This window comes from Vicugna pacos, chromosome 26, assembly GCF_048564905.1.
Source record: "Vicugna pacos chromosome 26, VicPac4, whole genome shotgun sequence".
In the NCBI taxonomy this organism is placed as follows: Eukaryota; Metazoa; Chordata; class Mammalia; order Artiodactyla; family Camelidae; genus Vicugna; species Vicugna pacos.
The window spans coordinates 29,503,836-29,528,170 of NC_133012.1; the positions used below are offsets into that span (position 1 = coordinate 29,503,836).

The window sequence follows — 24,335 nt, forward strand, 5'->3', positions numbered from 1 at the left end:
ACCAATTCTGTTTTCTACACAGCAATGATACTGGGGTAAGAAATAAAAACCAAACCAAGCCACCCAGACAGAACCCTGTCACCCTAGTGTAGAACTGGTAGAGCAGCATGTACCTTAGTGTCTCAAGCATGAACATGCCACACAGACCACATGCTGGGCACCATGGCAGGTGGTGTGGACGCAAGGTTGAAATCCTTGATTTTCAGGAGCTCACTGTTCAAGGAAGTACAGGATGGCAAATACACAGTTAAAAAGCAGGGTGATGAGGGCCGTAAGCATGTACAAATCTGGAAGGGATCGGGGCCAAAGCTCGCCTCTGTCGGAGACACCGCCAGGCCAACAGGTGCGGAAGTGAGGCCACAGGGAGGAGCCAGCATCTGGCAATCTGTGTGTTTGCTTATTTGTTTCAAATCTCCTCTTGGTCTTGGGTCTCCTTACCCTTAAAACAGGGATTGGGACAGAATTTTAGGGTTGTAAACCAGGTTGGCGGCCAGGAGCACATGGTGAATGTGATGTAGGAATGGGGGCAGGGGCCATGAAGACTGCACTGACTCCTACAGCCACCTCACCCCTCCATTTCAGGAACTCTTTGCCTGCCCAGCAAAATGTATCATCAGCAGAATTCATCCTAAGAGCAGCCAGTCTGCACCCCCACAGCCCCTCACCCAACTCGGCAGCCGCTCTGTTCAGCCTGGTCCAATGCCACAGCCAGGTGGCCCTGCCATGTGCTGAAACAGAGTCTGGGGGGTTTACAGGCTGGGGCAAGTATTGTCACATAGAAATCCTGATAATCCCCTTTTCTTCTACTTCCCTTAACCCTGGTATACACCAAAAAGGAATCTTTACTGTCCTTATTTTATCATTATAAAATAATAGAAGTATTTTGCTAGTTAAAAAACAAAAAAGGCCTTGGTTTCTCACCTGCAGTGAAGGTCATGGTGTCTGCCTCTGAGGATATTGGGAATGTTAAATGTGTAAATATTTGTATCCATTTATTCAGCAAACATTATTTCCCTCTGTCTTTCTTGCATGTTTTAGGCAGTGAACTGATCTATATGGAAAAGGTTAGGCTGCCTATAACCTGGCTTATGGATACATTTATGTTAATACATAGGACCCAGCACATTCCACCCTGGGCATTTATCAAAGATAAATGAAAACGTGTCCACAAGGAGTATGTGCAATAATGCTTGTGGCAGTTTTATTTATTGGAACAGCCTAGATACAAGAAAGTGGGCAGACAAACTGTGGACTATGCAAGTGGTGAATACCACTCCCTGGTGCAGAAGTGTGAGCCTCAGACATGTGGGACAACACGGGTTATTATCAAGACTATTATCTTAGTGAGGGACGCAGGCACAGAGGTTCACGTGTCATGACTCTGTTCACGGGAGTCCCAGAACAGGTGGAGCTAACACGTGATGACAGAACCCCTTCAGTGGTGGGTTTGCAGGGCTGGAGGAGGGACAGAGGCCATCTTCTGCGGTGATGGAAAAGTCTGGTGTCATTTGGGACGAGATTACAGGTGTCTTAAATATGACTGACAGTGTTACCATAAGTATGTTAAACCTCAATAAACCATAAACCAAGACATATTTTTTCTATGGGAGGAACATTTTCTGACATCCTTGGTCAAATTTTATACACCATATTGAATAAAAAAATCAAACAATTAGCAAATATGTTGAGTGCTTACCCTGCAGCCAGAATCCCATTAAGAGTTGTAGGAACTACAGAACAACATAGAAACCTTCCGCTGCTGCTGGGAGTTGTGCTCTGTGACTGTGGCAGGAAATGCATGTAAGAACTGTCAAAGAGCAATCAAATTTTTATTTAATTCAAAAGAACCCAAGGAAGGGCCACATCAGTTGCACAAATTGCTAGTAACTTTTATAGGGGGTCACAGGTGTAGAGAAATTACTTTGGCAGGTCAAAGGTGAAAAGCATAGTTTCATAACTTAGTATGGAATCTAACAGGGCAGACTTTTCTGTAACATCTCTTAGAGCCATGCTCACCTTCCTCTAATGGGAAACCCCAGACAGCAGATACTCCAATCTAGAAAAATAAATAGTAAATCTCCATTACCTCCCAGTTCTTGTGACTCGAAACTCTACACACAAATTCAAGGGAGCATCTCCACACTGTTCCAAATTGGCCTGTCCACAGGACCCTACTCCTTAAGACTCAGGTCAGCTCCCACGTCTTTACAGAACAAAGCCTTGCTAGTAGCAGGAATGATGTTAGTGCCCGACACTGACTTTGTGCTCATTACACACCAGGCTCCGTGCTGAGCACTCTGCTTCAGCTATGTTCAGAATAACCCTAGATGTCAATCCTACCATTACCACGTCTTGAAGACAAGGCCCCGAGGCTTCCAGAAAGGTTGGCAACCTTGCCGGGACCCTACAAATAGGCAGACGTGGATCTAGGTGAGAATTGGTTCGTCTGACAGTCACTCGTCCACCATTCCTGGAAATTGCCCCCGAGGGGCCTGTTTTAAGTGTCCCTCGCCCCCAGCCCTCTGAGTGCATGTAATCTTTACCATTCTCTACATGACCACAGTATCTTGTAATGAATTTCAGTTATTTAAATCCCAGCCCAGCACTGCCCTCAACCTTTTTTTAAAAAAAAAAAATCTCACTTTTGCATGAAGACCATAAGCTCTCTGCAGGCAGGGACTAGGGTCTGACAATTTATGGGGCCTGGGGAGTCTAGCTCCCCACGGAAAGGGAGAGAGAGACTGGCCACCATCCAGCCGAAATCGTTTGACCTCAACAACACAACCACAGCCTGAACAATGGGAGCAGGTCAGCCCTCCAGGTCGCTTCAGAGGTGATACTGAAGGTGGCTCATCACGTGTGATTATGTCCTTGCTGCTCTTCTGCTTCTACGTTGCTTTGTGTGGGACCCACTAGAGGCAGACGGTTAGAACCCAGAGCGAACTCCTAGAGGGAGCCCAATCCCTCATTGCAGATATGGCCAAACCTTCAGGACTCAGGCAGCGGTGCCTGGACAGCAGGACTGGGACAGGAGCCTCGCCTCCCACTGCAAACGTCGTTTTCTTTCTCTCGCACGAGACGGGTTTCTGTGTCTGCTGTTGCCTGAGCCTGGAGTTCCCAGACCCCTCTCCCTACGTCCACCTGACTCTGCGGCAGCATGAGCCGGGCTTGGTCGCTAACGTAGCTGCAGCCTTTTAACAACAGCATCCCTGGGCATCCGCTGGGCCGGCCCTCTGACCATCTCCAGCTTCCAGGCACCTTTGGTCACCCTGGTCTCTTGTCCATCAGGACTCTGTCCCTCTGCCTAGTAGAAGGGACGACTGACTGTGTCCTCCTGGGACTGGGCACAATGCTGCAACCTCTGGGTGAGATGAGCAAAGCCTTTCCAGGGAACCCTTCGACAGGCGGATGTGAGCAGAGCAGAGGGGCCCTGGGAGGCTGAGTGGGCAGCTGGGAGGAGAGGGAGAGGCTGAGCATTGCTGGCTGTCTGGACAGCAGGTGGGTAAGGAGGCCAGGCCACTGACTAGATGCTGGACGCTGGCTTGGGGAAGCCAGGGGAGAAAACCAGCCACGTGGTGTAGTGTTAGCACCCTCCTCAGCCCCGCGGGGAGGAGGGCTCTAAGGACCACCAAAGGTGTGTCACGTGAGGGCACAGGCCATGAAGCACCACGAGTTCTGAGCCATCCTGGCGGTGTTGCCAGCTAGGGGATGTCCAGTGCATGCTGGTAAACCAGCTCTCGGAGGAGGGAGAGAAGCCCTGACTGTAGTGTTTGCCAGTTTCTGTAGTGTAAATACTCCCACCACCGACAATTTCCAGCTGCTGATGTGACGTCCCTGAATGAGGAGCTGGGAAGACACGTGCTTAACAACTCTTACGAACCAACGAGAGCCCCACTGGGTCTGTGTCAGCTGAAAACTGCAAAGGCGGGTGTGTCCTGTTTCTCAATGAGCCCTCATTTCAACACATTTGATGAGAGTGTTTCTAAGCGTCAGATAGTCCAGTCGTGAGTATCTCCTGAGTTCCTGGTTAGGATCACTAGTTGCAAAAATGAAGACAACCTGCCACAGATGCCCGCCCAGTCGCCAGGGTTACAGTGAATGCCTAATAAATTGAAGATAAATTCAAAATTACCTAATAAACAACTGGGTTTTCCAAGCAATTTTGTCAGCAGAAACTTACTGCTTTTTTGACTGAATTGAAAAAAGCAGAAACAATAGAAAGGCACTATTTTAAATACATCTGGGTTTTAGTAAATCATTATGGTAACGTGCTGTATAATTTTGGAAAGTTAATTCTGGTTTGGTTACGAGCAATAAAATGGTGAAATGGTTAATGGGCTGCATTAATCATTCTTCCAGTAATGTATGGGAGAAAATGAAATTAAAGCAAATCCAACTAATTTAGAAAAGCAAATGGAAACAAATGGATAGAAATGTCAACAGAAATGATTCTTATCTTTTGAAGCAAAGTATCTAACACACACAAAGGAAGTAAAACCAGAATACAGAAATTTAGCTTCTCTGTTTAGATGAAAACCTCAGCATCACCTGACCTGAAGAGGACAAGAAGAAAGGGCATGACTCCTAGGTACATATCCAGAGGGAACCTTAATTCAAAAAGACACATGCACCCCAATGTTCACAGCAGCACTATTTACAATAGCCAAAACATGGAAACAACCTGAATGTCCATCGACAGATGACTGGATAAAGAAGTTGTGGTACATTTATACTATGGAATACTACTCAGCCATAAAAAAGAATATAATAATGCTATTTGCAGCAACATGGATGGACCTGGAGATCATCATTCTAAGTGAAGTAAGCCAGAAAAAGAAAAATACCATATGATATCACTTACAGGTGGGATAAAAAAAAATACAAACTTATTTACAAAACAGAAACAGACTCACAGACCTAGAAAACAAACCTATGGTTACCAGGGGGCAGGGGGTGGGGAGGGATAAATTGGGAGTTTGAGATTTACAGATACTAATCAATATATATATAAAATAGATAAATAACAAGTTCATACTTTATAATACAGGGGACTATATTCAATATTTTGCAGTAACTTATGGTGAAAAATAATATGAAAATGAATATATGTATGTTCATGTATGACTGAAGCATTATGCTGTACACCAGAAATTGACACATTTTAAACTGACTATACTTCAATAAATATATATATACAAAAAACAAAAAAACCCAAAACATAGTATTTCTTATTGTGAGTCCTCAAGAGTGTTTATAGTTTGAAGCCATGGGTGGTGACTCTTCATTTATTATCTTTATAGCATGAGTTCTTTCATGTTGTCTAAGGTTAAAATATTTACTGAAGGCTTTCCCACAGAGATAACATTTATATGGTTTCTCTCCAGTGTGAATTCTCTTATGCAATCTAAAGTTATAACTTCTATTGAAAGCTTTACCACATATATTGCATTCATATGGTTTCTCACCAGTGTGAGTTCTTTCATGTCGTCTAAGGACAGAAGAGTGATTGAAGGTTTTCCCACATAAGTGACATTCATATGGTTTCTCTCCAGTGTGAGTTCTCTCATGTCGCTTAAGGACAGAAGAATCAGTGAAGGCCTTCCAACATAGATGACATTCATATGGTTTTTCTCCAGTGTGAGTTCTCTCATGTCGTCTAAGGACAGAAGATTCAGTGAAGGCTTTTCCACATAGATGACATTCATATGGTTTCTCTCCAGTGTGAGTTCTCTCATGTTTTCTAAGGTGAGAACAATGAGTGAAGGCCTTCCCACATAGATGACATTCATATGGTTTCTCTCCATTGTGAGTTCTCTCATGTTGTCTAAGGTAAGAAGTTTTACTGAATGTCTTCCCACATAGACGACATTCATATGGTTTCTCTCCAAAGTGTGTTCTCTCATGTTTTCTAAGGTCAGAACAGTAAGTGAAGGCTTTCCCACACAGATGACATTCATTTGGTTTCTCTCTGGTGTGAATCATCTCATGTCGCCTAAGGTTATAACTTTTACTGAAGGCTTTCCCACACAGATGACATCCATATAATTTCTCTCCAGTGTGAATTCTTTCATGTTTTCTAAGATCAGAACAATGAGTAAAGGATTTCCCACAAAGATGACATCCATGTGGTTTCACTCCAGTGTGAATCATCTCATGTCGTCTAAGGTTAGAACTTTTACTGAAGGCTTTCCTACATACATGACATTCAAATGTTTTCTCTCCAGTTGTGGCATTATTGTGTTGTCTAAGGGCAGAACTTTGATTAAAGGCATTCCTACGTTGATGATATTCATATGATGTACTTCTAGCATGAATTTGCTTATGTAGATTAAAGGATGACAAGTAATTGACGGGTTTTCCAAAATCTTGGCTGACACAGGGTTTCTTTCCCATTTGAGGTATCTCATATTGAGTCAATGTTAAGATTTCAGTAAATGTTTCTCTGAAATCATTGTGTTCCAGAGGATCCTCTTGAGTGTGAGAGCTCTGCTTTTTGAAAGGAAATGAGAGACTGTTAAAGGTTTGCCCACATTTACTCATTTCTTCATTCACTTCTCTACATATAAATTCAAGAGTAAACATTCAGTGACAGACTCTAGTTAAAACTATTCCTGTATTATGTACATAAACATGGGGTTTTATTCTCTTGCAAGCATAGAGATTGTGTCTTTCGTAGTATCCCAAATGCAGATATATATGTTTAATTTTAAAGACATTATTATGTTTCAATGATTAGGAATATAAGCCACGATTACTTAATTGTCTGTTTATAAGAACTCAGGTTATGGTTTTGACTACAGCTTAATGTTTCTTCCCCAAAATCAAACTAACTAAAATTTTCTCCTGTGGGAGCCCATGATCCCAACTTTACCTACAATCAGGTAATTATGCCAAATTCCTAACTTGTTCAGTTCCCAGGTCATCATTTGGAAGAACACATTCACACCCATGAAGCTCACCACTGTCCTAATTAAAGGTGCGTCCTTCTTGTTGATATGCTGCATGGATATCATTTGTTTTTTCAGATCATCTTCTCTATCTGAAATGACTGGAAAAAAATAAATTGCTATAGTGGTATTAGGAGGACTAAAATGTTGAAAAGACCCAATGCCCACTTTCAAATGTTTCAAATATTGACACATAGATGGGAAAGAATGTTAAATTATGAAATACTCTAAGGAGAAGAAACATATTATAGTAGGCTGTAACAACTGTCATTCTCAGGACTAAAATATGAGAAAAATAAAATAAAGATGAAAGGTTGGGGAGGAAAAGAGAAGGTCCTATTCATAGAATAGGAACATGAAAAGGGAATTTTTGTGAATGCTTAACTACAGTGAGTACATAAATTTCACCTTGCCTAAAGCCAAAGACAACGGCAGAAAGATATGTGAATAGAAATTTTTTACCTGCCAAGGTATGACATCATCTGAAAAAATTTCCCCCCTATGACATTGTCTAAATTTAAAAAACATCACTAAACTTAGGTATCTCCACTTGCTATTTCTTAGGGCCTATTCAGTCACTGACCAGGCACCTCCTCCTATTGAAGCACAGCTTCCTGTAGCTCATCTGGACTCTGGCCTTGCAGAAAATCTAACCTTTCTCTTGAAAGTTGCTCTCCTTGCTCCAAATGGGAAATCACATCTGATTTGTAGAATTGATTGCCTGATTATAGGAGAAAGATATGTGGATTTTGAGTTCTGTGCTTCTAACAGTGCATGATCATCAGTACAGGACAGACTAATGGGGGAAGAATAACCTCCAAAGTTCAGTACAGAAAGAGTATGTTGAAATAACATGTATGATCTTTGACTTGCAAAATGACAGCTCTTGAACTTGTTCCCAAAGACATTAATGACCTATCATTGCTGATGCCCATGCCCCAAAGACAGACTGCGGAATCTCCAATATTTTCATTTATTGTCAAAATGTAAGTTTTCACAGTGTTTTAATATTATATCCAAAAAGAATTCAATGAATACAACATCCACCAGAAACATCTAGGTTCTATGTGAAAAACAATACATCTATTATTCTTAACACTGTAATCTGATCAAACCACAGTCCTTGCCATAAAATAATTTAAAAAAAATCAATCCATTTACTTACCCACACAAAAATAGTGAGTTCTCACTATTGTTTGAGGGTTAGAGATTGAGTAGCAAGAAAGACATGAAATTGTGTCAGGAAGATTACATTGTAGTGGGATTGATAAACTAATTATAAGTAAGAAGTAAGGAAAAATTGCTATAAGGTAGTTGTGAGAGCATGAAAAAATCGAGACAGAGTTTGGAGTGAGAAATAGGAAAACTTTTCTACACATTTGATAAATGAATGAATACATACAAAAGAAACAGTAAGGGACTCACCAACTGAGACCAGATGACTGATGTTCTCTAGCATCACATCTCTGAATAGTTTTCTCTGGGATGTGTCCAGTAGGGCCCACTCTTCCTGGGTGAAGTCCACAGCTACATCCTCGAAGGTCACTGATTCCTAAAACATTATGGACGTTGTTTCAGACAGGACCATCTCTGCTGAGGAGGATGTTACAAGTGACAAGCACTAAGGAAGTGGGGGTTGAGAGTACAGAAATCTCAAACATTATTCTGGGTCCAATCACATCACTCTTAGTGTTGACATGGACATTTTACTTTCAGATATACCTACAGAGACATACTCTAAATACATAGAACTTCATTATAAAGCCATAAAAAATGATAAAATAATGCCATTTGCAGGATGGCCAACATCGATGGCCCTGGTGAATGTCATTTTAAGTGAAGTTAGCCAGAAAGAGAAGGAAAAATACATATAATATCACTCATATGTGGAATTAAAAAAAAAAAGACAAATGAACTTATATATAGAAGAGGGACAGACTCACAGACATAGAATACAGATTTGTGGTTGCCAGTGGGGAGGAGGGTGGGAAGGGTTAGACTGCGAGTTCAAGATTTGCAGATACTGACTGGTATACATAAAACAGATAAACAAGTTTATACTGTACAGCACAGCGAAATATATTCAATGTCTTGTAGAAGCTCATGGTGAAAAAGAATGTGAAAATGAATATATGTATATTCATGTATGGCTGAGGAATTGTGCTGTACACCAGAAATTGACACAACAAGTAAACTGACTATACTTCAATTAAAAAAAAAAGAGAGATAACATATGAGGTATGGTGTAATATAACCTGGAGATTTCCCAATAAATCTGTAAACATGACTTCCATATCATGATTATTAAATTTTCACTTGAAAACTTATCATAAAAGTCTTCTCAACCAACTTCAAGTAAATCTAAAGACTCATCACAAGGGATGAGGTATCCATGATCTGCCACTTTAAAAGCATGACTATGGTTAGCATGACTAAGCCCTTTTGACCTCAGTTTCTTCATCAATGAAACTGTGTAATAATCTGTTATGAGTTCTGAAAGATCTACTGAGCTATGTAAAGTGCTAACTATCTAACAAATATTTCCTAAATATAACTTGTAGGTTTTTTATTCACTAAATGGCAGAGAATATTGAAGCAACGTCCAGATTCTGCATAACTGACTAGAATTCACACAGATCTTGAGGTCAGCAGGTATAGTCGTTCATCTGTACAAAACTGAGGTGTTCGTTACAAAGGATAAGTAGTTCAGCAGCTCAAGCCAGAGGCTCTGAGACTTCCATACTGAGGACACTCTGATTCTGACCGTTCCTACAGTCTGAAGCCTCCCCTTATTCGTGGACTTCCAAATATCACTTATTTGGGTATAAAGAAAATTGCCTTTTGTTTCCTCATCCTGTCTCTCTATTCAAGCACACCTGAAGCCACGTGATAATTCTGGCCTCTTCAGTTAATCAAAAAATTCCTCAGGGCTTAAACTTTTACTCTGCCTCCTATATTCCTTCTCCTGAATCACAGCCCAAATTAAGAAAACACTACTCCCTAAATATTGTTTCCAGTTGTGAAATTTTAATAAAGAGAAAATTACACAAAGGGGGAAAATGTATGATTCAGGACATATGTAGTAATGAGGATTTTAGTTTTCTTTTTTAGAAGTTTTCAAAAAGCACAAATACATTCTATTAAAACTTTAAGAGGTTGAAAATTTAAAAAACAATGGAATGACTCCTCATTGCCTTCTCTGGCATAACCATCATTCGTCTTCCCTCAACACTAATCAGCACTCCCTGCAGCATCTGTAACACCAGACTGACTGGTCTCACCCGTGGAAACATCTGCTCCATTGGGCTGTGATGTTTTGCTCCTTACTTATGGTTATCATCTATATTCACCTCAATCATAAGCCCATTACACTTAATAAAATGGTTAATAACTAAAACTTTTTTGCCAACTAAGCCATGGGCTGGATGAGAAAAAGAAACCCCCTCTCACCCCTTCTATGAATATGCAGCATCGACAGAGACTAGACCATCTGAGTCTAATGCTGGGAAGGAGACGGCCACTTGAGGAGTCCCTGACCCAACATGAGCTTTCCGGAGTTCTGGGGGAACAGCTTTAGTTCAGAGCTTTGAAAAGTCTCCTGAGTGCACTTAGAACATATTTGCCTACAGTAGAAATAAGCCCATGTGCTGGTAACAGAGACGCAATTTCAGTAGAAAGAGTAATTCCCTTTTCACCTGTGAGTCCATTGTAACTAGTTCAGCTGGCAACTGTCTTCTGGTTTTTCGCTCACACACAGTCCAAGCAACAGAAGGTCAAACTGAGGAAGAAGGAAAAAGCCATGAGACTCTAGCTGTTCACAGTCTTCATACTCATTTGCCATGAAGCCCCAATCCCTCACCTGGAACTAGCCCCCAGGACAACCAAAAGAAACATACGGTGTGCTCTAAAAGTGAGAATGGGTAGCTCTCCCCGCAGCCAGAGGGCTAAGACTATTGTTGGTGGTAAAGAGGATACAAATACCTTCAATTTAGAGATCTGACTGTGAAAAAACAAATGAGCTTTGTTTGCTAATTAACCCACGGTATTCAGAAGCGTCCAATTCCCTCGCAATTCCAAAATACAGGGATCCCTGACTCATGCCACACGTGTCCCTGCCTCTAGCAACCACTGTGGAACTTCTCAGGCTTAATTACTTTCAGTCTGTACACTACTGATTTCCCCCGTTCCATCCTGGCCCTCTACTGCCTCAATTGTCCTTTCTTTTCTCTGACCCTGTACCTCTGGATACACTCATCCTGAATTATTTTGTCTTCTCCAAGAAGGGTTTCCAACAATAACGCTCCTGAAACACTCTTTTAGATTTCTTCTGCACGGACTTTGTTATGAACCAAGAGAATTAAGAATATATTTTAAGGTCGCTCTCTCTCTTGCCTTCTGAGACGGCCCACACTCTGTCTATGGAGTATCTACTTTTACCTAAACACCCCCACACCTCTCGGCCTCTCTCCCTCTCACCTTTCTGAGATGGCCCACATTCTGCCTATGGAGTGTGTATCTCTCTAAATAAACTTGCTTTCAAATCAATCAAGAAATGCCTCTTTAAGGAGATTCCTTCCTTCTCTTTAGGTTAATCCTGTAGATGAAATTAAGGACAACAAATAATATCCTTTAATTCTGCAATTCTTCTAAAAGTCTTAAAAGCAAACTTGATGGCTTTTCTCAGAGATTTCACTGTTTTATGGATTTTGGTTGTTCTGGGCAGTACTGAAAATCTACAGCAAGAGAATCCTTCCTGCTCTTTATTTTTAAGATTTGTAATCTACTGACATATTCTCAGGTTGTGGACCTAAGTGTAACTCTATATAAATGTAAATATATGTGCTGAATAAATATCTAAAACCAAGGGAAATATCTTTCAAGGCTCTAGAATATGCATTTTTTACTACCAAGCAAGAAAAAGCTCATCCAGTGTAGGTCTCTTCAAGTCAGGTCTAGCTGATGTCCTAAAAACTGTAAAGCCATACAACCCTCAAAATGTTAAGGATTTCCAGAATAAATGATCTGTTTCAGGATTCATTTTATTATACACAGAATATGTTTCCATTTTTTTACTGTGGTAAAATACACATAGCATTTACCATCTTAGCCATGTTTAAGCGTATAGTTCAGTGGTAAATACATTCATAAAGTTGTACAATCATCACTGCCGCCCACCTCTGAAACTCTCCTCATCTGATAAAACTGAAACTCTACACCCATTAAACAACTACCCCCATTCCTTCCTCCCCCCGCCCCTGGCAACCAACATTCTGCTTTCTGTCTCTGAATAGGTTATTTTAAAAACTGATGTTAAAAAGGAGATTAAACAGTTAAAAATCTTAAGTCATTTCTTTATAGAAGGACATTATTATTTCTGAAGGAAAATCAAGCAATATATTTTCATTTTAGCATAGGCATTTGATCCCAAAGAAATACTGTTTAATTTTCTTTTTTAAAAATTATACTGTTATGACAGTAAAAATGATTTAGTTTTACTTTTGTAAGTAAACTATATCAATTATTTGATTTTCATGTAACTGAGATGTCCTGTCTTTTCAGCCTATGTACTGCAACATATCTGAGGCAAGTGATGATCTCCTTTTGCCATAAATGAATCCATGTTTCATGTCAACTCAGAACCAAGATTGTAGCAGGGAGTGAATTCATACTGATGAGTAAAACAGACAGATCATTTGTCCCTATGGAGTTAAAAGTCTAGCTAAGAAGAGATTATTTAAATAAATAATGACAAGAACACTCTGTGTACATATACTAGAGTATTTCATTTGTTGAGGTGGGGAAGCTCCCATGAAATGCACTCATTGTTTATGACACTTTAAAAATTTAGTTTGGCAAGGACCGAGGGACTTCTACAGAGATGGAAATAGGTTTAGAAGTACAAAACAAGTATAAAATCATGGACAACCAAAAGCCATAAAACAGTGAGATCTCTGAGAAAGGCCAACTAAACTTCATATTTGGTTGTGCACAGTATAAAGATGGCCTGTCTGAGGCCTGTCTAAATTTATTCAAAAATTATCAGAAGGAAATAGAGGTAGGAAGTATCCTAGGAATCAGTGCACACGATGCTTGAGTCAGGACCAAGAAAAATAGAGGAAAGGAGAGGAAATTAAAAAATGGTGTTGGAGGGGAGGGTATATATAGCTCAATGGTAGACTGTGTGCTTAGCAGGCACAAGGTCCTGCGTTCAATCCCTGGTACCTCCATTAAAAAATAAATATATAAACCTAATTACCTCCCCCTTTAAAAAAATGGAGTAAAGCAGCTCATGTAGTGATTCTCAGAAGATATGATTTCAAAATCAAAAAAATAAGACAATCCATTTTAACTATCATACCTAATTTCTTTTCAAGTGGACAAATCCAATCTTAATATACCGAAATCACTATTTCCTGTTTAGAAACAATAATTTAAAAACTAAGTAAACACACAAAAGCCAGTCTGTACATACAACAGCAAAATATTATGACTCTGATTTGAAGTAAATTTACAAACCCATGTAAAGAAATTTTAAAACTTTGTGAGGACATAAATATGACACAAACAAAGTCTGCCAAATCAAATTCTTAGACTAGAGGACATGGTAGCAAAAAAGTCTCAGTAGCTGCAAAAATTTGGTGCAACTCGAATCTAAAAGTCATATGGAACATTTCACATAAAAACTGAGAATTGTTTTAAAAGTCAATTTTCTCTCTATTTTGATTTGGGATGAGGATATAGCCAAAATAATTGTGAAAAGGAAAAAAAAAAAAAGAAGACAGGTCACATTACACCTCAACCTATATTACTTAAAACTTTAAAATAATTCAAATTAAGTAGTTGAAACAAACAATAGTAAACAATATATTAGGACGAAATGGAACATAGTATTTTATAATATGAAATGCATGATAGCTTCCAAAAGGGGTGTGGAAGGAGGTCATGAAAGAATTTTGGTTTCACTGCATGAATATTATCAGACCAAAGTGTACATGTGTAGAATTAAACTAAAAAATAAAAAAATCTAAATGCACATCAAAAGTCAAGTAGAAAAATCCATGTCTATAAATAAAAAAATTTATTCAGTCTCTTAAGTAATTAGTAAATTGGAAATAAAAACAAAGAGCTGTAATTTTATTCAAATCTACAAATATACACAGTTATAATGAAGTCCTGGTTTAACTATGGGGGAAACCTCAGGAATTGGTGATGGATGAGGATCTCTTTGCAGTTTTGTGTATGTGTGAAGAGGAGACTGTGCCAGAATCTATTACAACATGAAATGTATCATCTCTTGGCCCAGTAATAAAATACCAACTTACTCTAAATGGAAGAACGCTGAGATACGTGCAGAGAAGTCAATTCTTTACAAATTCATGAACACCAAGGTCTCCCTAGGATGAATGTGCTATGAACAATGTTTAAAAACCTCTTACTGTTAGACATTTGGGTTGATTCTATTTTTTAACAGTTACAGGAAAAAATATACTCCATGATGTGGATGAAATGCAACCTTAATTTCTCAGGGTTATGTTTCTAATCTCACCCTTCTACTGCAAATCATTAATATTTTGAGGTCAAATAAACTGATCCACTTTGTTAAGCTTCAAATGCATTACACAACCTGGTAGAACAAATTTACCCATATGGATATACTTTTCCATTATTTTCTATTTATTCCTGACATTGAGTACTAATGTGTGCAGTTTCTTTAATCTTGGTCTATAGTACATCCAGATCTGCTCCCTATGCAATCGCTACTGGCAAATCTTATTGACAACATGGTGCCCAGTCCTTGTCTCTAATCAATGTCTGGCATGCAGCATTTCTCTCGATGAGCCCCCAGATGGAGCCACTTCACACACTGCACGTCACTGGCTGACAGTAAGATGCAACTGGTCTGTAGATGAGAGAGGCCGTGGATGAGTGACGAAACGTGTTAGGCAGGATATCTGAGTCAGATTTTAGTATGTCCTAAAAACAGCATTTCAGGAAGGAGAGGATAGGAAATATGACTTTTTCCAAATAAGTATTCATTCCTGACTCCTCATCTTCTTCCTCCTCCGAGTGCCTTTCTCATCTAAGAAGTCACTCCTGAGAGTTGAGAATATGCCATTCAGGTCTTATCTCCTGCCATGCCACAACCACACACATAGGGAGAAATTCAACATTTGGAAAAAATGGTCCTCTGCTGTATGCTGAACAATCAAGGAGCAGGCACAATAAACTCCTACATGGAGACCAACAGCTAAGCTTGTCTGCCTGTCACTTCATATATCCTTCTATCCTGTAGAGCCCACACTTTACATGGCAGCTATGGGAATGTGAGTTGGTGAGACCTTCCTTTCAAGTCACAATCCCCACAGTGTCTTCCAATACCTGCTGAGCACAGGATCACCAGGTGAGGATGGGTAGACTGCTCCTTTTCTCCTATTCCTAGGCTTCTCAGGCTCTCTTCCATTCCTTAACATCCAATTACATTGCCCTTTGTCCTCCAAGCTCTCTTCCCAGAGCCAAGTGCCATCTCATCATTGGAGAAAGTAATTTTTTTTCTTTTGTGTTCAGTTAAAAAAATATTAGTCTTTCCCTACCAGCTGCCTTTTGACTGTGTGAATGTGTTTCGGACATGTGAACAGGAGGGAGCAACAATTACTGACCTCACAGGCATGGGGTGGTCTGGACTGGATAGTGGCAAGGCTTGCCATTCTCACCACTGCCCCTAAAGATTCCAGACAATTATTTCCTTTTCCTGAGCAAGGGCAAGTTCTCTTTCATGGTTTTAATCATATTGACTAAAAGCATTTAATTTATCTTTTCCATAATATATACTTCCATAAATAATTTTAAAAACACCTAATTATCGACACTGGAAAAAAAAAGTTCAGCTATGGAAATAGCTCTGAGTAATGTATTCATCACGAACAGATAAGATTGGTTAGAACAAAGCTCCAGAACCATCCAGCCTATCCTTCAATATTTGCAAAACAAAGGGAATTTGAAGAGACGATATACTTAGGTGGAAACTGTAGCTTACAGAGCAGTAAATGTAAAAAATCATATACTGAAGAAAAGATGCTGTTGAATACTACACTACCTGTTTAAACTTGGTTTTGACCGTTAAGACAAAAATCATTATCCTTACCAACTGCACAGTGAAAAGTGTAAAACTTGTTTACTAAGCACTACAGAATTCTTTTAGTATACAATAAAGACAAGGAAAGCGCTGAGGCCTCATGATCTTAATTTGATACGGTAAGTTTAAAAAGAAAAGTAATTTGGAAAGTGAAAAAAACCCTAGTGAATTTGGAATCTATCCTTCTACTGTCCCCAACTGCTACTGTTGTTGAAAGCCCCCTCAATTATTCTGTCCTTGGCCACCTCCCTGTTGATCTCTTTTGTCTGTTTTCACGTATCCTACTGCTTCTTGCCCAGGTCACTTCCTTTTTCACCTGTATTTTGTCTTTCCAAGTCCAATCCGTCCCCTCCCTCCCCCCTCGATTTTACTTTCCAAGTCCTCACTCTCCCTTACTCCTTCGGTCTCGTCCTGTCCCACCCCTTGCCACAGCGCGACGTCCACGGGGGTGGAACAAAGAAGCTCTCTGCCCCGGAAGAGCACACTTTCCCGTGAGACGTCAGGAAGGCAAACACCGTGGCCGGTATCGCCAGCGCGGCGGGACACAAGGACCCGGGGCCCCTCCCCCAGCCCGGGGCTCCAGGGCCCTTCTGAGGCGGTGACCGTGGAGGGGCGCGTGCGGCAGGGCCCGGCCGCAGGAGAAGACTGGGGTCTGCGCCATGCCAGGGCCAGGAAGGGCGAAGCGGGCAGTGAGGGGCGAGAGTCCACATTGCGAGTGGGGCCCTGACACCGCGCGGGCGGGGGCGGAAGACGGTGAAGAGACCGAAGGCGGAAAGGCGGCCGGGGACGGCCTCGGGGCGACTTTAACCCGCGGCATCCCGAGTCTCAGAGCGACAAGGGCAGGAGCGGGCGAGGGCGGGGTCCATCACCTCCGCATCCCCAGACCCTGGGCGTGGAGGACCGGACGGGGAGGGGCCTTGGAGCGCGGGCCTGAACCGCAGAGACCCAGAGCTCACTCACCCGAGGGGACCCTCGCTCCCGAAATCCGCTTCCGGGTGGGCAGGAAATTCCGCCCTGGGGGCGGGGCCTTAGGGAGCCGCTCGCCGGGCGCGGGGCGAGAGAATAGGGGGCGTGGCGTGGGCGTGGCGTAGGCGTGACAGGAGCCTGCCCCGCCCCACCGCCCCACCCTGGCCGCTCCGGCTCTGCGGGTCCTTCAGCCCGACACACCTCATGTCTCGGCTTCTGTTCCGTGGGGTGTCCCGGGAGTCGGCTGCACGCCCCGGGCGCTCCGGGCTTCAGGTGAACGTTTGGGACGGCTCCAGTAGTGTCCCCTCCGCGCACGAAATTGCAGCAAGAAACCAAAGATACCTCCGTTCAGAAAGCAGAACACTGCCAGCCGGCAAATACGCCCTCAGCCGGCGTCTGGGAACTGGGCTGCTTTAGTGGATTGAGTGGGGCTCTGCCCCAAAGCTGTATCCATGTCCTGACCCTTTGCACAGTGGTTTTAGAATTGTTAGGTACTACACCCCAGAAAGAACTTTATAATATAAAGCCCACAGTTTAACAATAGTACATTTTGCCTTTGCAAAATGATTCTTCTCATATCCCAAGTTAACAGGTCAGCACCTTTTGCCCCACCACCAACTGAGTTTTTTCCATCGATTTCTAATATAGTTGTATTCTGTCACATTGTGTGTTCTATCCTGCGACACTGCTACACCCTAAACAACTAACTTTGAGATTATGATTGACCTTTGTGTTGTGCAAATGTGTGGGCTTAGACTCGTAGTGACACCAAGCTAAATATCACATGGAATACTTCAATCCCCCACCCTCACCCCATGATCTGCTTATGTGGATAGTTTTGTCTTTTCCAAAATTGTCATAAATAGGGCCATACTGTGTGCAGCCTCCTCAGACTGGATTCTTTCACCTAGTAGTATATAAGATTTACCCGTGTCTTTCCTTGGGTTGTGGTTTTATTGCTATTGCTGAGTAGTATTCCACTGCGTGTGTATGGTAGGAAAACCAGTTTTCCCTCTCCCTTTCTAGGTTCTTGGTTGACATCCCCCACCCCCTAATAAGACAGATTACAGGGAGAAAAAGAAACAAATTTAATAACATGTATACCTCCTGTATACAGGGGAGACACCCAGGACAACTGAGTCCCTCCCTGAAATAGCCAAAGTCATCATCTTAAATACAATATTTAGCTAAAAACAAAAGCAAGGCCTTGGGGAGGGAGGAAGTAGGTTTTGGCAGGTTACCATGAAATCACAGTGAACAAGGGTGTGTTTGTTATGCAGATCTAAGTCAGGACTTCTCTATTGATAAGAGGTAGTTGAGGTTTAATTTGCCTTCTATTTCTGGTACAAAGAGGGACATATGCTTACAAATGTAGATTTTCCTATTAAATGTAAATATCACTCCCAAAAGGGCAATGTCTACTCAGTTTTCTATGATTTTTTAAATTAGTCAGACCAGACTAATCCTTATGCCAAAGAGGCCTATTTGGAGTGGCTCATTCTGGTCCTCTTGACATGCATGTACCCCCGTTTGCTTATGCTTCATTTATTGAAGGATATCCTAATTTCAAGTTTTTAGCCAGTGTGGGCAGAGCTGCTGTGCATAACTGCATCCCAGGTTGTGTGTGGACATAGTTTTTCAAAGTACTTGCCTAAATACTGAAAGAGGGATTGTTGGATCCCAAGGTGAGACTTGTTTAGCTTTGGGAAAAAATTCCAACCTGTCTTACAAAGTGGCTGTGCATGCATTCCAGCAGCAGGGAGGGAGAGCCCTGTTGTTCTTCACCACCAGCAATGGGGTTGTCATAGTTTTGGAGTTTAGTGGTCCTAATTGGTGTGCCGTGATATCTCGTGATTTTAATTTGCAATTCCCTAATGGTATACGATGCTGAGCATATTTTTGTACGTTATTTACTATCTGTATGTCTTCCTGTGCCAGGTGTCTATTCAGATCTTTACACATTTTCATGGGGCTATTTTAGAGTTCTTTGTATATTATAAGACATACCACTTATCAGATATGTGTTTTGTAAGTATTTTTCTCAGTTTGTGGCTTATCTTTTGGCTTTCTAAGTAAGGTCTTTCAGAGTAGAAATGTTTTATAAAGTCCACAATATTACTGTTTTGTGGATTGGCTTTTTGTGTTGTGTGATAAAACTCAAAGGTCATAATCTACGTAACCAAATCCGAGGTCATGTAGATTTTCTTATGTTTTTCTCTATAGTTTTGATAGTTTGGGATATTAAATATGTATGAATAAATCTGAGTGAATTTGTTGTAAGTTTTAAAGTTTGTCTCCATTCAATTCATTCCATACGGCTTCCAATTAAGTTTTCCCTAACTATTTGGAGAAGTTATGGGTATTTGGCTCTATTTCAGTTTGAATTTCCAGTTTAAAGGATTGAGTAGAGCCGCTGTTGGGGCGGGGCCTCTGCTGGCTGTGAGGGCAGCTGGGTTCGCGCTTTCCCATTGGCTGGCCGTGCCCGGAGCCCGCCTCCCCCAGCTGCATTCTGCCTGAGGATTTGGCATCCTGCGCAGCTGACTGGAGCCGCATCTCCTCAGGACCTGCCGGGGCTTCAGGACTACAGGGGGTTATGTCCACACTGATAGGAGCCCAGTCTCAGGACCCAACAGGAGGTGCTGCACTGAAGGGAAGGTGAGGAGGAAGGAAAAGTGAGGGAAAGTGAGGAGAAGCTTCCCACGAGGAGCTGACTGCTGAGGAGAATCCCTCCTCAGAGGCCCCGGGAGAGGAAGGGCTGGATGCGGGACGCTGTGGGTCTTAGTCAGGTTCTGTGTGTGGTGCAGACAGTGTGCTGTGTCCTTTGGCGTGTGGTGTCCAGTTTTCCCAGCACCATTCATTGAGGAGACTATCCTTTCCCTGGTGCAGGTTCCTGGCTCCTTTCTTGTGAGTTAACTGACCACATCCGCGTAGGTTTATTTGCAGACTCTCTCTGGTCCATGTCCCTGTTGTTGGGCCAATTCCACAAAGTTTTGGTGACTGCTTTTGTAATGCCGTGTGAAGTCAGGGAAGGAGATGCCTCCAGCCTGTTTCCCTTTTGTAGAATCTGTGGCTGTTCAGGGTCCTTTGTGTTTCCACATGAATGTTAAGAAAGTTTGTTCTGTTTCTGTGAAAAATACCACTGAAGTTTATTTTATTGAAGTATAGTCAATTCACGATATTCTGTTTTTTTCTGATGTAGGGCATGATGATTTGACGAGGCTTGCTTTGAGTTTGAGCACCGCTTTGGGTAGAATGGACATTTTAACAACATTAATTCGTTCTGTCCATGAGCACAGGGTATCCTTCCATTTATTTGTGTCTGTTCAGTTTCTTTCCTCAGTGTCTCAGAATTTTCAGGGTGCAGGTCTTTCACCGCCTTGATTCAGTCTATTGCTAGGTTGTTTTTTTTTTTTGAATGCAATTGTAAATGGGATTTTAAAAAAAAGTCTCTTTCTGATGTTTCATTATTAATGTGTAGAAAGACAACTGATTTTTGTGTATTGATTTTGTACCTTGTAGCTTTACTGACATGATTTATTAGTTCTAACAGTTTTTTGATGGTTTGATGTGGAAAGCTAGAAATCAGAAGTCACCCTGTTGGGACTCCATCCTGGAGTCATCCACAGCACCTAAGACACAGTGGCTTCTAATCTTCCCACAGTGCCTCTAAGTTACATGTGGACTCCTGCAAGGGCGACGAACATCAGCACTTGGGGTGAACTGGATCGTGTTAGGGTGGGCCTCTGTAGGGAAATCTGATGTCTTCTCTACTTTTTTGGTGTGGTATTGACATGGTTATTTTCAAAAGTAATACAGTTTCTAACAAAGTTTCTTATAAAGTTTTCTTATGAAGTTCCGTATAAAATACTTTAAATAGCATTACGCAGTACTCACATTTGCCACTTCACATAAAACACTCCAGTGGGTTTTACCTAACCCTGGGATACTCCCCCAGGGAACCAGCGCATAAACCCCAAATGAAGAGATTGTATGGGTTCACCTTGTAACCCTAGTCACAGGCCCACTTCAGCCTTCCCCATTGCCCCTATTTATGGAAATCCCTTTTTCCTTTCTGTGCCAGTTTTCTTTTTCTGAAACTATTACTGAGCGTTTCCCTTTCTCAAAATCTGAATGGACTTAAGGCGCACAAGATGAGTACGATCTGGGTGGCCTCTTCTGTGTGTCTCCTTTCACTTAGAATGTTTTCAATCTGTATCCAGTTTGAATCATTAGCGATTCATTCACATTTTTCATTGTCATTAAAAATACAGAAGATAACATTTACCATTTAAGCCATTTACCTATGCAGTTCTATGGTATTAACTAAATTCATATTGTTGTACAGATGCCTCACCATCCATCTCCAGATCTTCCTCATTTTTCCCAAGTGAAGCCCTGTATCCAGTGAACACTGACTCCCCTCAGCCCCTGGCAGTGACACTCTTTCTATCTCTGCATCTGACTTCTCTGGATGCCTTGTATAAGGGGAAACCTGTAATATTTGTCCTTCTGTGTCTGGCTTATTTCACTTAGCATAGGGACTTCAAGATTTATCCACGTTGCAGCGTGTGTCATAATTTCCTTAGTTTTTGAGGCTGTGCAGTATCCCACTGTGTGTACACCACGTGTACTTTATCCATTCACCCGCTGATGGACAGGTGAGTTGTTTCCACCTTTTGCTGCTGTGATTAGTGCTGCCATGGGTAGGGGTGTACCCATTTCTATTCCAGTTCCTGCTTTCAAATATTTTGAACATATATCCTGAAGTGGCATTGATGGATCACATGTTAACCCCATGTGTAAGTTTTTGAGGAACTCTCGTATGGTTCTCCACTGTGGCTGCACCATTTTAGTCCTTTATATGGCAGAATAACATGGCAGTTTATGGATGTACCCTGTTTGTTTATCTGTTTAGCCTTTGATGGACATTTCAATTGTTCTGCCTTTGGGACCATTGAGCATAGCGCTGCTGTGAATATTTGTGTGCCTTTTTCTTGTTTGGACAGCTGTTTTTGATGTTTTGGGGTCTATATCTAAGAGTGTAGTTGTTGAACCATAAGGTAACTGGAAACATGGGCTGTACCATTTTCCAATTTTTCAAGTAATGTTTAAAGTTTCAATTTCTCTACACTTTTCCTTTTTTTTTTATTTTAGTTTTCTGGATTGTAGGGCTTCTAGTGTGCTTGAAAGGGTATGGCATTATGGTATTAATTTACATTTCAATCACGACTGATTTTAAACGTTTTTTCGTGTGCTTGTTGACAATTTGTCTTGTCTGGAGAAGGGTCGATTCTAAAAAATATTTAATTTGATTTATTTATTGGTTTTTCTTATTTTTCACTTTTATTAGGTAGATTATTACTGTTTGACTGCACATATACATTATATTGCATGTAAATACATATATACAATATACTGTACTTTTTTTTTTTTAGTTTACATATAGAGAAGGGTGTATTTAAGTCCTTTTACCATGTTAAAAATTGGGTTTGTTTTGTCCTTTTATGAGTTGTAAAAGTTCTTGATATATTCTTGATAAAATTTTTTTCAAGTATGTAATGTGCAGATGTTTTCTTTGATTTTGTGTACTGTCTTTTCAGTTTCTGGATAGCATCTTTGATGTACAAGTGTCTTTACTTTGATGAAAGGTGATTTACTTTTTTCTTTCCTTGCTTGTGTTAGCTACCAGATCTAAAAAATTTGCTAAGTCCAAGGTGATGATGACTAATACCCATTGTTTCTTTGAGAATTTATACATCTTCCCTCCCTATCTGTGAGGTATTGGTTCCAGGACACCCTGTGGATACTAAATATCTGTCGGTGCTCAAGCCCATTATACAAAGTGGTGTAGTATTGGCAAATAATCTAAGCACAGCTTCCTGTATACTTAAAATAATCTCTAGATTATTATACCAAATAGTACAATGTAAATGGTATGTAAATAATTATGAAGAAAATATAGCATTATTTAAATAGTTTCTGGCATGCCACAAATTCAAGTTTTTCTTTATGGAACTTTCTCAAATTATTATTATTTTTTTATCTGAAGGAGACTGATTCTGCAAATGTGGAATCAGCAGATGAGGGCTGATTGTCACTTTACCACTTTAAATTTAAGCTTTTTATGTATCTTGAGTTAACTTTGCATGTGGTATGAAGCAGGGATCCAATTTCATTTCTCTTAGAAATGAAAAAATTTCACTGGATAGACAATTGCCTGGCACCACTTGTTGAAAACAATTTTCCCCCCAATTTAATGTTGCCCACTGTGGTAAAAAAAAAAAAAATCAGTGGATGTGTCTTTTCACATTGGAGTTTTGCTCTGGATACACGCCCAGCAGTGGGATCTCGGACTTTTCTTGCTTCTGACCTAAGCAGGAGAAGGTCACTATGTGGAACCTACACTTCAGGGGAGGGGGCTTTAGCTCCACCTCCTTGATGGATGTCATGGATTATTAGGAATTCTTCTGCATAGGAGTTCTCCATTCAATCCCATCTATTCAACAGCAACAACAACAAGAAAACCCAACAACCTATGTCATCATTTAACTTCACCATTGTGGACACCTGAATAGTTATTTTAGTCTTTTGGTTATAATCCAGCACCACAGGTTTGGTTGCTCGGTTTATTCCTGCTTTGGCTACTGAGAACTCTTTCATTGGCTCCTGTTTCCTTTGAAGTCATTCCATATTTTGGGTTTTTCCGCCCTGGTACCTCCTTACTTTCTGATACAAGATTCAAGATGATCCTGGCTCATATATTGACTGTCTCAGTCCTAGTAGAAGCCATTTCTTCAAAGAGTCCTGATTCCTTTAATTGAAGAATGGTATTAAGAACTTACATATGGGAGGAAAATGTTCTCAGCTGACAATGCAAGGAAATGTGTGCATGTGTTCCCACCTCAGTGTATTGTTGTTGCTCAGGGACCACCACCCGTCCCCCCACCCCAATCTGCCTCGACCACATAGTGTTTTAAATTTAAGTTACTTAGAAATGGCCAAAGCAGGAGGGACACTCTGACCCCCGCTCTATCTCCCTGAAAGCAGGAAATAAGCCTGTCATGTGAAAGGTTCAGAGGCGCATATAGACATAACTTGTAACTTTTTAAATTTACAACCCCAAGCCCAGACTCTGTTTAGACTCTTCATTGAGTACCCAAAAGTTACACTTCTTTGGGCTGTCAATTCCTAACAAATTTATAGTTTTCTAGATGTATAAAATCTGCCTGTTTTCACTACCTCTTACTTCTCATTTCTATGAGACTTTTGTGTGTAGGAATTAAAATGTC

At 41.0% G+C, this 24,335-nt stretch overlaps 1 protein-coding gene across 7 annotated transcripts; it reads right to left on the reverse strand.

Moving 5' to 3' along the window:
- Window positions 1–1,810: 1,810 nt before the first annotated feature.
- On the reverse strand, window positions 1,811–17,126 carry ZNF596 (zinc finger protein 596). 7 transcript variants are annotated; one of them, XM_072950596.1, is made up of 6 exons: window positions 17,041–17,126; window positions 10,643–10,725; window positions 8,373–8,499; window positions 6,960–7,066; window positions 5,466–6,489; window positions 1,811–2,056 (listed from the first exon to the last, which is right to left on the reverse strand). In XM_072950596.1, the coding sequence occupies exons 2-6, from the start codon at window positions 10,652–10,654 to the stop codon at window positions 2,013–2,015; spliced, it is 1,314 nt and encodes a 437-aa protein (XP_072806697.1). In that variant the 5' UTR covers window positions 10,655–10,725; window positions 17,041–17,126; the 3' UTR covers window positions 1,811–2,012. The 7 variants fall into 7 exon arrangements, with proteins under 7 accessions (XP_072806697.1, XP_006198119.3, XP_015104176.2 ...); XM_006198057.4 differs by lacking the exon at window positions 1,811–2,056 and having other exon boundaries at window positions 4,639–6,486; window positions 6,960–7,048; XM_015248690.3 differs by lacking the exon at window positions 1,811–2,056 and having other exon boundaries at window positions 4,639–6,489; window positions 6,960–7,048.
- Between the last annotated feature and the right edge of the window lie 7,209 nt (window positions 17,127–24,335).

Coding starts and splice junctions, on each gene's coding strand:
- ZNF596 (XM_031691336.2), bottom strand. Junction 7,067..8,372: donor CAGTCATCTGGTCTCAGTTG/GTGAGTCCCTTA, acceptor ATACCACTATAG/CAATTTATTTTTTTCCAGTC. Junction 6,490..6,959: donor CACCTTTAATTAGGACAGTG/GTGAGCTTCATG, acceptor CCTTTCAAAAAG/CAGAGCTCTCACACTCAAGA.